General features: G+C 38.0%; 3 protein-coding genes across 4 annotated transcripts; all 3 read right to left on the bottom strand.

The window, feature by feature from the left end:
• Positions 1-277: 277 nt before the first annotated feature.
• nhp2 (NHP2 ribonucleoprotein homolog (yeast)) lies at positions 278-3214 on the bottom strand. The gene is made up of 4 exons (XM_084373641.1): positions 2916-3214; positions 1986-2055; positions 1744-1849; positions 278-1191 (listed from the first exon to the last, which is right to left on the bottom strand). Exons 1-4 carry the CDS (start codon positions 3085-3087, stop codon positions 1066-1068), a joined length of 474 nt encoding a protein of 157 aa, XP_084229767.1. The 5' UTR covers positions 3088-3214; the 3' UTR covers positions 278-1065.
• A 689-nt stretch (positions 3215-3903) lies between these two features.
• LOC311269482 (cornifelin homolog B-like) lies at positions 3904-6712 on the bottom strand. The gene is made up of 4 exons (XM_084373642.1): positions 6665-6712; positions 5531-5637; positions 4729-4883; positions 3904-4284 (listed from the first exon to the last, which is right to left on the bottom strand). The coding sequence occupies exons 2-4, from the start codon at positions 5631-5633 to the stop codon at positions 4162-4164; spliced, it is 381 nt and encodes a 126-aa protein (XP_084229768.1). The 5' UTR covers positions 5634-5637; positions 6665-6712; the 3' UTR covers positions 3904-4161.
• A 636-nt stretch (positions 6713-7348) lies between these two features.
• LOC311269479 (hepatitis A virus cellular receptor 2 homolog) lies at positions 7349-13334 on the bottom strand. Of its 2 annotated transcripts, none has more exons than XM_084373638.1 (7): positions 13104-13334; positions 12078-12425; positions 10827-10898; positions 10638-10696; positions 10290-10380; positions 9839-9866; positions 7349-8347 (listed from the first exon to the last, which is right to left on the bottom strand). In XM_084373638.1, exons 1-7 carry the CDS (start codon positions 13135-13137, stop codon positions 8203-8205), a joined length of 777 nt encoding a protein of 258 aa, XP_084229764.1. In that variant the 5' UTR covers positions 13138-13334; the 3' UTR covers positions 7349-8202. The 2 variants fall into 2 exon arrangements, with proteins under 2 accessions (XP_084229764.1, XP_084229765.1); XM_084373639.1 differs by having other exon boundaries at positions 10290-10377.
• Positions 13335-15141: the final 1807 nt, after the last annotated feature.

Below are 15141 nucleotides of genomic sequence, written 5' to 3'. Positions count from 1 at the left end.
TTAAAGTAAACCAACACATTAAAAACAACACCATGGACTAAAAGCAGTTAAGAAAACTCAAACTATTTCAATGTATCTAAGTTCATCAACTTCATTCCTTCAGTTTGTTTGTGGGGTTTGTTGAAACTTGATCCAGCTGATCAGAACTCAAAGAGTAAAATAAAAATATTCTGACAAGTTGAACATTGTAAACACGGTTTCCTAAGATTCTGGACTGTTGCTTTTAAGTGAGGAATGTCGAGAGTCAGTTTGATATTCAGAGCGAAAGAGACCAGAGTCAGTTCACATTTCTTTTAATTAAAAAACAAACAAACGAAAACAAGAGTTATGAAAGTTAGAATTTGTAAAATCTAACAAAGATTTCTAAGAAACTTCAGTTGATATCGCTTTTATAAGTACAAAATAAAACATTTAACAGCAGAGACACCAAAACATCATTAGGTCAATATTTGGTGACGGGTAATAATCAGATTACAATAAAAGAAAAATAAAGTTTTTATGCAAAATGATCCAACTTTTAACTGAGAATCGACAGTTTGCTGACAAACTGTCTTCTGAACTTTATCAATCTGATCAGCTGCACAACTCTTGTTTACTTTTACTGAAATTGTATCAACATTAATTCATGATTTCTATATTTTGTTGAAAAAATAGATGAAAATATTTCAATATTTGAGGTGAAGATGATCTGATCTGATGAATCTGATCAGATCGGAGCATCGTCCACTCGACAGGAAGTGGAACCTCCTTTAAACACAACACACTGTTTATTTACAGAAACAAATACTTGTTTATTAAAACCCTCTTGTTCTTTGTCTCCTCCAGAGTCAGATGGTCCAGGAGAGGATTAGCCTAGCTTAGCACAAAGACTGCTAGCCCGTTGGCTCCACCTTCCAACAGCTCCAACTGTCTGATCGGCATGTTTGTAAAAAGGAGACGTTGGGGTTTTGTCGGAGCTACTGATGTGAAACGAGGATTGCCTAAAAGGCCGGACTGCTCCTTTAAAGTGATGGTTTATTTCAAGAAGGCAGTGACCTCGGAGCTGCTCTCTGATTGGCTGCTGTCTCAGAGCGGTTTGGGCAGGCAGGACACCTCCTCCACGCACTCGTCGTAGGCCTCCTGGTAGTCCTGATGAGGTTTGATCAGGATCACGCAGGTCGGCCTCTTGGAGCCTGCAGACGAACCCAGATCCTGAAAACAGACGAGGAAACTTGCTTTCAGTTGACTGGGACGAAAACATCAGCTAAATAAATATTTTATAACAAGACTAGAAGTCACTGTCGTCATTCTCTCAGTCACATGGCATTGAAACCTATCAAAATTGTCCAACAAAGGAAAATGTACAGGAATCCACAGAGAAACCAAAGAAGAAAAGACGCTCCTTTTAATTCAGAACTTCCTTTACAATCTTCATGTTTTTAGGTTTTCCTCAGTATCAAAGTAGTGAAGTGATAGTTGTCCGTACATTCATGAGTACACTGGAAACAGGAACCGCTAATCGCTAATCCGGCATATTTTTAATGGTGCTAATTTGACTAAATGTTAACAAATACAGGAAAACAGAGAAAATTAAATGAATATTAGCAGTATCACTTTGCATCATTAGAGCATTTCTGTGGCATTATTAAAACTTTAAGTCTAATCAACATGGTTTTTATATTCCTGGAGCACTCACACTCTCATCCATGCACTGATATTAACTCTGTGATGAAAACCTGATAATAAAACAGACAAAAAACTCACCACTTTGGAGGGGATGTAGGCGTACGGCAGGTTTCTGTCCTCACACATGACCGGCAGGTGACAGTAGACGTCGATGGGCAGCGTGTCACCGGCCAACACCACGATTCTGCAGAGAGAAAGATCAATAAATACACAAAACACGGATTAAATCTATGTTGTTAAAGGTTTGTCTACATCAGAGTATGTGGTCAAGTGACGGAACGGCCCTTGTGGAAGAAAGTGGAAAGACATGGCAGACTCACCCTTTCTCTCCTTTGTTGATGAACTTCTGGACCTCTTTCACTCCTCGGCGGATGTTCTTCACTTTGGCAGCTGGAATGACAGAAAAGACCGTGAATACACTGTTCCAGACTTCAATCAAACATTAGTCATTTTTATATAAACACTAACATTTCTATTCATCCTGAATTCTGCTAGAAAATTATTCCAATCAATTCGTGGCACACCAACATGTTGCTGTTTTTGTCTCTGTCTGCAACCTGAAGGAGGAAGGGGCATCAGTCACCCCAAAGAAGAAAATGGCTGATCAATAGTCATAATACCAATGATCAACAATTCATTTTAATTAGAAGATGTATGCCGAATTAATCACAAGAATACGACCATTCGTAAAAGATCTCAATTAATGACCTATGACCTCTGTAATGCCTGCTAAAATGCACGAAGGCATTAAATCCTTAGGTTTTTCAATTTAGTTAGGCATTCTTTTATAAAAAAAACTACAACGTGTAGAAAACAGGCACAGATCGGCAGTGAACTGAACTAAATCTCAACAGCACTCACACATCTGACATTTGACTGATTAAAAATGACACAGGATCATTTCTAATATTTCTCTGCTGCCAGCACGAGGCAGGAACCGGAACAAACAATCCATTCAAACATTTCCTGACAACACGAGACGCTTCTTCCACGCGGAAAACGACCCCAAAGTTACAATGACCTGTTGCCGAATTATTCAGAAGAATGTAACGAATCGTGCGAAATCTCATTTGTCGATACACCTCGTCAGTAAGGTATGCTGACACACAAAAGATCTTTAAAATCAGCATATTTTTAATGGAGATTGGTATTCCCGACCTAGAACCCACTAAAACAAGTAGAAATGAGCAGTGATCACCACATGTCAGCAGCCCAGTTAAATTCTCAGCTGTTTCTTCTGCGTTTCTTACCTTTCTTGACGCATTTGTAGAGTTTCTTGCTGAGTTTTTTGGAGGCCAGCGGCTGAGAGATCGGGTTCACGTTAGCGATCAGCTCCTGGTAAGTCTTCTCGTTCCCGTTCCCGTCGGCGGCTGCGGCTTCCTCTCCGTCCGCAGCGACCTTCTCCTTCTTCACCTTCGTCATTTCTGATCACGTTTAATAATCGATGCGCGTTCAGTTATTGTATGATTGATCCCTGTTAGGCGGTCACAACACGCTCTCTGCAGACACCGAACCACACGTGTTTGAGTCTCTTCTTCCTCCGTTTGTCTGAAGGCGGAACCGCAGCAGCGCCGCCAGCGGGCCGGAGGGGAACAGCAGCCTGACCTTTCAAAATAAAGGGCCGAGCTGTTTGCATTCATGAGGTTGTTTTTAATTCGTTCCCCACTCAAATATATTTTTCCTAATTCATATTATGCATAATCTATGAAGGCTATATTGATTGATAAACTGATTTCACTTTTTAATATTTTTCTGAAAATTGTGTTTTTCTATGTATCGTCTGTCAGAACCGTAAAGTTCTTAAGATGCTGAAAGAAACCTACAAAAGTTTTAGACCATCTACATTTTCTGTAGGCAAACTCCATTTGCTGAGGAAGATCATGTCACATGACCAAAAGTCCTCGATCAGATACTAAATAGATCTGAGATGAGATTGTAAACAAATAAAAACTCTCCTCACAGGGTCACTCTCTTCATTTCCTTCTGTTCCCAGTGTTGCTTCTCATGTTTAATCTCTTTTTAATTTTCTTCTTTATTAGGAAAGACTCAGTAAATAAGGTGATTTTTAGTCAGTATTTTATTGACTTACAATATAAATTAAAGACTTAATAAGTGCAGAAATATAAAAGGAGTACAATGTGTTGTCTGGACCAAACAACAAAACATAAAGAATACTTACAATTAAATACAACAAAAAGTATAAAAACAAACATGTTTGCTAAGAAATAAAATAAACACAAGAATCACAAAAACTGTATAAGTTAATGAATACATGTAAAGTGTACAGAAACATTTAAGTAAACACATAAACACTATTAAACTCATTCAGTTTGAACACTTGAGGATGAAACTGTAAACTAAGTTAACAAACATTAAGCCGGATAATAAATGTCATACTTTGTTGGTATTTTCTGTTGGTTAACTAACTCACGATGACTGATACTGATCTGTATGAGGAAGGGCTGGGAGCGGTGATGTCACAGTGATGATGTGTCATCAGCGGTAGATGAGGTCACTGAGCACGGTGGGGAGTTTCCTGCTCTTCATCTCTCTGGACATCTGACACCAGACGCAGGACGTACAGCAGGTGGAGAGCAAACAGTCGCGGCACAAACTGCCCTAAAAACACAAGAGCAAAACATATTTGTACAATCTGTGACCAGAAAAACTGCGATGTTTTGGAAACTTAACAAAAAGTTTTGGGCCTAATACTGACCCCTGTGGGACTTCATTTTTAACCTTCTTAAACTGTGATTTATTATCAAGAAACTGCAGAAATTGCTGTTTGTTATCGAAATAACTTCTGAGTGATTTATTAATGAAACAATGTGAGAAGTAGACAGAACTCAGACACTGATTATCTTAAAGAGTTTAAAGCCAAAAAGCCACTGGTTTAATCTTTAAAAGAGCGTTGTAGTCTAAGAAAAAAATATTACATCAATTAATAATAGAGCAGCCTCAATTCAGAGCCTCTCAGTCTCTGCAGCATTGACACATCAACACAATTAAGCATAGGAAAATACACAAAATAATCACAATAGTAATAAAGAGTCGTGTCCTCACTCTGATGCCGTAGCGTTGACGTATGGACGCCCTCATGGACATGGTGATGGGATTGATGCAGCTGAAGATGTCCAGCAGGGGGAGACAGAGACACTGACCGTACGCTTTAGCGGTTTTACAGGCGAAGCAGGGACAACACCAGAACGCAAAGCAGCCTTCAACACAAAACAGTAATACATTAGTACACAACATTGACTGACTAGTAGTTTTATAATCATGCCTACTAACTGACAGGTTTAACATAGGCCTAACTGTTTTGTAACTAACTGAACCAACTTAAAAAGCCAACGTTAGCATGCTAATATCTGAGCCATTTAGCGCAAAAGAGGTAATAAAGACTACAGTTGACATATCTGACCTGATAAATGATGTTTGATAATGATTCAGTCTCAAAGATTTTAATTATGTTTCACAAAAATTATGAAATGAATGCTATTAACATTTAATGAGTAAATTAGGCTACGTCAGTTAGCTTAGCATAATCAGGTGTTTCACACTGATTAGACTTCAGATTTATCTTTTAGCTCTTAAAACTGTGGGCTGATCTTTGAAATTTATGCTAGCTTGTGATGCTACAATGACTTCCTGTTTACATGGCTCGTGATTGGACACCCGTAAAGATGTTTCCTAGCAACGTCTGTAGACGACATTTCAAATTATGGGATGTCAAAGCTACAAAGACATTCCAAAAACCTGATTCAATAAATCACTGGTTGTAAACGAGTTACTGACAACGAGGAAGAAACACAGTGTGTGGTCTGGTTGTTAGTCTCTCTGAGTGGAATAAAGAGTGTTACTGTACATTCTCTCATGTCTTCGCAGCAGTCACAGATCCCAGAAGTCCATTCACCATCATTAGAGAAGACAACCACGCGTTGAGGCTGGCTCCACACCGGCACACTCATCCTCCTCAGACACAAACAGGTCAACAGGTTAGCATCTGAATCACAGATATCAGCGTCATACCACACATCACAGTCTTTACTCTGACAAAAGTAGAAAGAAAACATTGAAAAAAAGGGAAATATTTAACTTTTTACCTCATCACATACATTTGACAGTTTGGTTCATGAATGATAAAAACAATTATTCATTATTCTATAATAACATAACAATGTCAGGCCTTTCTGCATGACGAGTACTTTAATACATAATTTATGTGCTATTTTTCAAACATTTGAATTCAGGACTTTTCTACACTGTGGTATTTCTACTTCTACTCAAGTAAGTTATCTAAGTACTTCTTCCAGACTGCCTTTCATGTTACAGTATATTTTAGGATATAGATAGAACACACTGTTGTTTGTTGTTTAATCTGTAAAAACCTTGACTTATTAAAGACAACAACAAAAACAGCTGTTGATAATTTATTCCTGAAAACCATTTCTCAGTTCATTGAGAATATTTCAACTGACAAAAGTCAAATAAAACAGATTGGAGCTGTTGGACTGTGATAAAGTGGATTTATCACATATTCTGACTACACATTTTTAAAAAAAAGAGTTTTTTTTTTCAGAATAAAGTAATTTATCATATTTTAGAGGCTCCCGTGTTTTGAATAATAAAAAAAACATAATCAGCTGTCAGATAAATGTAGTTCAGTTAAAAAGACATTGTTTCCCTTGAAATGTAGTATAAAGTAAGAAACACTCTATCATGTTCCCCAACTTTTAAAACTTTGGTATTGTATGTAATAATCAGAATCACTATCATAACCAGTGGCACATTAAAAAATGATAAACAAACACAAGAAGCGTTCAAACTAAAACTGGAACATGTTTCATGTGAATCCTCAAAAACAGACAAACTCAGGTAGAAGCTGGTTAAAGTAAACTTTACAGTCCTGACTACTTTTATCTGTCATCTCGATTTCTCGAGTGTTAGATTAAATGAACTAAAAACCAAGAGAGAAGCGTGAAAACGATCATAATCTTACCTGTGTGTGTGTCTGACTGAGAGGTGATTCAGCTGCTCTGATTGGGTAAAGTCGTCTGTGCAGGACGAAGGTTTTGGATTAACCTGCCCGACCTGCCGGACTGGATTTTACCTTATATTTAACAGTTTCGTCAGACTGACTTCTCTGAGTCACAGCAACAGCACTTCTTTAAAGGATGTTGTTTAATTTACATAAATCACATTTAAACTCTGGAGCCCCAAAACTCAAAGATATGACTGAATACTTGAGTAAACAGAGTGTAGCAGGTGTATTTTACACAGTATTCCCTCTTAATCACCTACATATCCAGGTGTGAACTGGTACTTCAGGTAAAGAATGTAAATTATATTAAAATCCATTTTCATGTCTTTTGTTTTGGCACTTTAGAGTAGAAAAAGTTGTCCCTCAGTCTGTGTAGTTAAAAGATTCAGCCACCAGATGGCGACAAACACTAAACTCTGGATTCAGGTTTGATACCAAGCAGCTGGTTTCAGTCGTTTTAAGTTAATTCTCATAATCTTAAATGACTCATAACATGACAGAGCTTCAACCATCAGTAAACAACAGAACTACAGTTGAATTATTGCCAAAAAAAGTGTTTTAGTACCAACTGCTTAAGATTGATCACTGAGACAATTATTCAAAAGTTACATCATGTTTTATTAAATTAAATACACAATTGGCAGTTGATGAAATACAAAGTAACAGAGGAGTAACAGAGAGAGTAATGTTTGTTGAAAGGCTCAAAGTACTGCAGTACCTATGAGCCTCAGTGACATCATACTTCTACAGAGATCGACCTTCAGCAAATCGAGCTGGTTGTCTGTTGTGTGAGAGTTATAAACGCTTTACATGGTTGAGACAACAATATATCCATTACATTTAATTATGTTTAATTATCTTGAGAAGTCTTTGGCTGACACGAGGAGTCCACGTTTGTTTGGTTTTCAACCGACAGACAGGTGAAGGGATGACGTACTTTTGTAGGAGTTAGCATCGCCCTGAGATTTTTTAATTGGATTTTGGAAAAATACAGAAAATAATCTCAGCGGCAAACAAAAGTTTATGATACTCACAGGTTTTGTTCAGCACGACAATCCTCATAGGTGAGCACCACTTTATGATTTTCGAAGTGTAAATTAAATCACTAGAAGTAAAAAGCTAATGTTAAAGCTAATGTTAGGCTATAAACACACTACACTGCGGTTGCATGACTTAGACGTCATCACCACTAAGAGTCTTACTACACAATTACTATACACGTTTTCTATAAACTGATCAAAGTACAAGTTGTAAAGTTAAAGTCGGTTAAAGACGGACTCGAGAGGAGATGATTCTCCGTGTTCGCTGTGATGGCGTGTACAAGACTTTTCTCAATTAAGCAAAAATGTTGTCAGTTCTCATTGTTTGTCCTCGTGTCCTCCACGCTGCCCCTTTAAAGTCGTCCTGGTGGCGATCTGGGGGACTGCAGGACACGTTCCTGTTTTTTGTCCGCAGCTTGTCGTTGTCCTGTCTCACTTCTCAGCAGGTCCGTAAAATCAGGGGCAGTACTCGTACTCGCCTCCATCGACGCCTCCTTCTATCTGGTAAACGTTTTCCACCGTCGAACTCTGTCTATGGAGGTGCAGAGAGGACGAAGTCGAAGTGAACTGGGCCCAACTGTTGCCCTGCTGCTGCTGAGGGCTGGAAGACAAAGAACGAAAAAATAATTATTCATCGTTTAGTTTTTTCATTATTCTCCTTGGTAGCACTAATTTCACCAAGTTAATGATATCGTAGATGATTCCTGGAAAGAAATATATAATTTACTGTAAAGAAATTGTTGATTTCCTTGAACAAACTACTTAAATCTTGAAAAAGTCTTCTGAGCGATGTCCATTTTAAAACAAAGTAAAGTTTTAACATTCAAGCATTTTCAGTGAATTGGTGACTCAGTGTTTACAAAGTAGTTTGTAAGAAATGACATAATCCGGATCCTTTACAGGAAACTTTCTATAAGGTTGTGTTTCTCAAATAAAAAAATCCACTTTTAAACATTTCTCTTTCTGCTTGTTGGTTATGATTACATTATTTAACCAACGTCTCCTAAGTGGTCACGTTTTCCTTCGGTTCAGATTATAACATTTACATTGTGACATTTCTGTCCGGCGATCATCAGCGAGCGTCTTAAATGTCACACCAGTCACAGAGGAAACCTCAGAGGTTTCCTTTCTTCGCTTTAATAGGCTACCTATTTCAAAGTTTCGGTTTCTGCAAAAAAAAAAAAAAAAAGATCTGCCAGAGACGAGAGACCACCAGCTTCATCATATCAGACTTTCAGGAACGTTCAGGTTTTAATTCTGCATTGAGGTTATTAAACGCTGGAGGGGTTTAGACTGAGGTCAGCTCCTGTGGACAGGTCGGCCTCTTTATGGAGTTAGTAGACGCTGTGACATTGAGCTATTTTACCAGCTGCAACTTAAACACTTCTTTCGGCTAAAGTTTGTAATGTCTGACCCACAATGATGCTGCTGCTTGGTTGAAACAAGGTTTGTATTTATAGATGCATGTATTTTACAAGTGTTGCATTATGTCAGGGCAGAAACTGGAGACACGTCTCAAGATGAATTTGGCAGTTTTAAATCACATTTAATTTTGAGGTAAGAAAACATTAACAGATTGTACTCAGGACGCTCTGCAGGAGGACTGGTGGAAAAGTTGAATCTAAATTCACCATTTTCTGTTCTGACTCTGGTCCTCCGCTTCTGTTTGGCAAAAATCTCTTGTGTGGTAATTGTGGTTTTTTTTTCTGTCATTGCTGAGTTTCGGTTTGAACACAACACAGCTTCACTGAGCCGTGTGAATACTAAGGTAGCACGAAGATGGCGATAATGCAGAGGGTGTTGAACGCTTGAACACGGGTGTGACATGAGACACCCGAGGGATTCCCGACCCCTGAGGTAGAAAAGCTGCAGACTCATGAAGGCTCTGCTGAGACATGATTTGTCATCAGATAGAGGCGGCTGCAGTTTGTTCCAACAACTCTTTATCAACCACAACTTCCCATAATGATTGTCTCTAAACGGCTCTGCTTTGAGGCTTCAAACTTAGAGCGTAAAAGACCATCAACAGAAGAAGAAAAGAAGAAGTTAAAATGTGTTTCTCAATCTGAATGAGTCACACTACGAAACTTACATTTTATGGAGCAGAGTCCATCTTCTGACTGCAAAGACACAAAAACATCAGAAATAACATTAACAAGAGGTTTACTTTCACAAAAGAGTCACGTGGCATAACAGGCATTAAATTACGTCTCATTCTCAGGTTGTCAAATACTGACGTTTTGGGTTGGTGGATCAGGCTGAAAGCGGCAGTATTAACGACCTGGGAGTGAGACTCAACCATCAGCTATCTTATATGTTGCTCTATTAACAGTCGAGTGTCTGTGGTCAGTTCAGTCAAAACGATCTGCGTCACAAACTCTGCTGTGAACACTTCACATGACCTCCATCATGGACGACTGACCACTGGTTCCTCTCTGGATTAACGCAGGAAGTTTGTCTACAGTTAAACTGGTAAACTTCACTTTCTTTTGTTGTGTCTTTAAAGACGTTGGGAACATCAGCTGTTGTACTTCTTGACTTACTGATAATGACGAGTCCGCCTGCTGTGACCACAGCTATCAACCCGAACAGAACACACACCAGAACCACAGGTATAATGCTGTTCTCCTGCTGCTGAACACACAAAAACACACGTACATCAACAACATCTTAAAGTCAAACTCATATTTAAAAACCAACAGGATGTTAGCTAACACAACAACAACGTGTACGGCAACTTTAACCAAAAATCGACAACAAGCTGATATATATTATTCATGTTTTGGTTTGTTTTTGTAAAAATGAGTTTAGATTTGTTGTGATATGAACCATGTAAAATCACATTCTGTCCTTTTTACTGCTCACACAGGAAATATAAGTCTCTGTCTCACCTCGGCACTGATGCTACTGGAGGAGGAAGTTAGGAGGGTCTCTGTGATATTCATGTGACCTGCAGGACGAGGAAATGAAAGCAGATGGTTTTAGTGCAGCTGTGTCAGCAGCATGATGTCATGACGAAGGAAAATGGTTTGGAAACACGTCTGATTTGTGAAACAATGAGAGGTACTTTGTGTTTGTACCTGCTGTAGAAGTGGCTGTCGTCGGCTCTGTAGACGTCTCTGTGTTTAAAGTTGATGTGGTCGTCTGTGGAGCTGAAACAGATCGTGACTGTGACGTTAACAGATGTAATGTGACACTGTGACCTCAAACAGCCTCAGTGTGTTTCAGATGAAGACTGTCAGATCAACTGAAACCATTTTTTCAATTACACGACTCTGTGTTTAAACTTCTCTCATTCTTCTCTCTCATCTTTATTTTTACATTTCTTTCACTTTCAGTGGTGGAAGATCTTGACCTCAGATCTTGTACTTAATACCTCAGGGTGGCTGGATGGAGCTTACACTGGACATTTCCCCCCAGAGACTGTGTGTGACCAAGACTCAAGTTTGATCTTTTCCTAAACTTTACCAAGACGTTTTTGTGCCAAAACCTAAACAAACCAGGACCGTTTCACCACGTTGATAACAGTCTAAAAGCTATAATACGTGAACTGTTTGTCAGCAAGCTTCATTTTGAAAATGATGACCAGATATATCTGCGGAGCACTTCACGTGTAAAACTGACACTAGAGAGGTAGATCGAACAGCATAGTTTTAAGGCCACTGACCAGGCTGCAGTATTTGCCGTACTGCAGCTCGAGACACACCACTGGATATTTTTAAGGACACCTGCAGACATTTCCAGCCTTTTTTGTGGCGACTGAAACCGGCTATTTTTCAAGGGAAGACAGATGATCTCCACTCGTGAGGAAACCATGATGCTTTCATGACCCTTATCAAGTGATTTTTGTGCATAAACCTAAATAGAGCATCAAGTAAAGAGACAGATAAAAATTCAACCTAAACAAACGTAAAGTTGCGACATAAAGAAACCGTCAGTTTTAACTTATCTGGAGTTTTGCAGAAATGTACTGAGCTAACATTTATCCTGGAGATTGGGTTGATAGTTGAAAAGCTTGATAGCTTTTAGGAAAAATTTGTACAAATGCTGTCAGTAAACGTGTTTTATTTGCAAATGACTGCATCCCGTTTAATTTACGATTTTATGAAGTGACCCTTTCAAATCCAGGGTTGTAACTGTAATGAACAATCTTATGCATGGACATTATATAATAAACAGTGGTTATTGGTCCAATAGATGAAGCGTCCATCTGCTTCCTTGATCTAACTACTGCTGACACATCTTTTAATATAAATAATAAAACAAAACATTTGTGCAAACTTCAGCCTTCCTGCACAAACTTTAAAATATTTTCTAAAAGAATGTCTCACCTGTCTCAACGGTCAAATCAACGTGGTATTTGCCATCATTCCAAAGTCCTGGGAATTCCACCCTACATCCGTACCGTCCAGCGTCTGAATCTGTGACATTCAGTATCGTCAGAGAAACATCTCCATCATCCAGTCGTCCCAGTAACTGATACCTGCTGGAAGCTCTGGTTCCTTCCATCACTTTAAGACCGTCTGTGGAGATGAGCTTGTTATTACAGCCTGATCCTGGTAGGTCTCCTCGTCCCCAGCAGACTGACAGCGCACCGTAGTACTTGAAGTTGTATTTACATGGCAGAGTGACGTTCTGACCGGTTTGACCAACAACGCTTTTGCTGCTGCATTCACTGACTGTAGAGAAAACAAGAACAAACAAGTAAATTAACTTCAGCATCTAAAATCTGCTTGTTACTGAAACTATCTCAACTGTCAGATTGATGTATCACCTGTTTCAAATTGTTTTGTTACTGCTTTACTTTTTCTAAATTATGTTTCTTTTAATCAGTTTTACTGACAGACGACTTTGCTTTACTGTGTCTTTTTTTGTCGAGTTGCAACCCAAGACAATAAAAACTGATCCGATGATGTGAGAAACTGTAAAACCCACAACATGTTTGTTTGTTCCCTTTATCAGACCGCTGATATCTGACATGTCATCTGTGTGCATTCAGGGCATGCAGTGCCTCTTATTATCAGATTATCTGTTTATGTCGTCCTGCAGCTGTTACAGATGTTAATCTGAGAAAAAGATGTTTAGTCTCATGTGACAGCTGAATCTGATGACCTATTAATGAAGATAATAATAATAATAATACTAGTACTAATAACAAACACAAATGGTCACAAAAACACAACCAGAGGCTTCAGGAGGAACAACGAGCACAAGAAAAGTTTGATTAAAGTTAAAAACCTCAGCAGAACGGGAGAAAGACCGTTTTTTCTTTTCTATTTTCCTGTTTTTATCACTTTTAAACGAGGAGACGACATGAAAGAAGTCAGTGATAATAAAGTCAGTAAAGATCAGAGTACCTGTGAGGAGAGCGAGAAGCAGAACGATCTTCATGATGAAGCGAGTCACACTGACTCACTCTCATCACAAACACTGCATTTAACCACACAGCTGCATTGCACACTGTAAAAAATTATCCACAAACTAAAAACACCTAACAGAGACTAACTTATGAATGAATTACTTATAACAGGAAGTGATAAATTAGTATCAATCAATTAAGACCTATCAAATACAAATATTTGAGATAAATATTTATAGTCAAATAAGAATGTTTATATTTCAACTGTCATTTACTTTTTTTTAAAATCTCATATTTCTCTTGCAGGAATGAATGAATTGTGGTTTGGTCTTCATGTATGACCTAAATCTACTGATATTTCTGTTAAGTACAGGATTTCAGCAAATGGACCACATGTTAGAGATAAAGGAACTATCTGAGTGGGAGGTCATCTCATCACTTACTATATCTTAACCAGGCCAATAACTTCAGAGCCTCTAACGGTCTCCAGTGTGTTGTATTAACACACTGGTCAGATGAATCGTAGGGTGTGTTCAACACATGACTTCCTGCTTGTGGCATTTGGTTTCGGCTGCTTCCTCGAACTCTCAAAGGCTGACAGCTGAGTGCTACACTGCAAAAAATATCTGCAGCTCGTTGTCCCGTTCGCTGAAAGAATATATAAGAATTTTTAACTATTACTTTTAAAAGTAAATTATTGACAACCACAAACAAATAGAGTTGCGTTTGTTGTTCTTTCTACAAAAAGAAAACAATGTGGAGATATTTATTAATATCCTGATAATCAACAAGTGTTGTATTTATTTGATTAATTACCTTTTTATGTATTCATTTCAGCATTTGTTTGCTTATCCCTTATAATAACGAAGACAATATCCATTTATTTATTTAAGTATTTATTCAGGCCTTTATTTAAGTATTTGCTTCCCTATTGATTAATGAATAGGTCGTGTTTAGTCCTTTATACCTCCCTTCCTCCTCTGGGGAGTGTGAAAACAGGTGTAGAAAAACTCTAATAAAGCAAAAATACAATGATAAAAAATAATATACATTATATGAGTGCAGCTGTACCATTCAGTGCCTGTAGATGGCACAGAAACAGCATAGTTATTAAAGATGCTACTGTGATTATCTGCCTGACACTGTCATGTAGAAGCTACAGCCTTTAGAGGTCACTTAAAGACTGTATTACATATTTTATCAATGAGTTATAGTTGTCTCTCATAAGTTAAAACATGTGTGCCTCCCCGTCGGAGATACTCATTATACTAAGGAGCAGTGCCATATTTAGTAAACCTGCAATACCCATTTTGTCCACAAAACTGGGGTCAATGGACAAGTGGCGCTGTCGAGCTGAAACAAATAAAACATAACTCTGCATTTTCTTTTGTTTCATTTCACAGGAATATAAACGACACAAATCACGGAAACAAACTACAGTTCAGACTTTACGACAGTACAGAAGGATTTTAAAAAGGAATTAAATATTTTCCATCACAATGAAAATAAAACACTAATTTCTCTCATTAGACAGCAATTAAAATGTGGTGAAAATGCACCAGTCTCAGCATGTTGTCCATAAATTACAAGCAGAAATTCAGTCCATGATTTAAACTAGGCTGGGGAATAAAAACTTAAAGACTAATCCTGTTGATAGATGTTTAAAATTAAGCACACTGCAGGTGATCTCATTAAATTAACAAGTTACATTATTTTACTTGAATATTCTAAAAGATGTTAAACTTCCTGCAGATAACTGATATCAATTCCAAGTAAAAAGGAAACAATATTTGATCAAATCACAACAATAAAAGCACCATTGAGCTGCAGAACAGCGCCACTCTGCGGTCAATAAGGACATCTGGTGGCCACAGAGCGGAACTGCAGTAAATTATGACCACACGGCAGAAAAGAACAAGCTAATTATGGCTAATTATGTGATATAAGATTATAGTTTAGTTACAAAGATATTGTTGGTGAATATAACTACAATCCTTTCACTTCTAAAGATATAACTGCTTTAGTTATATTGCGGG

This window comes from Pagrus pagrus (assembly GCF_965226575.1).
Source record: "Pagrus pagrus genome assembly, chromosome: 14".
In the NCBI taxonomy this organism is placed as follows: Eukaryota; Metazoa; Chordata; class Actinopteri; order Spariformes; family Sparidae; genus Pagrus; species Pagrus pagrus.
Note: the sequence above shows the minus strand (reverse complement) of the source record. Positions and strands in the feature narration are given on the sequence as shown.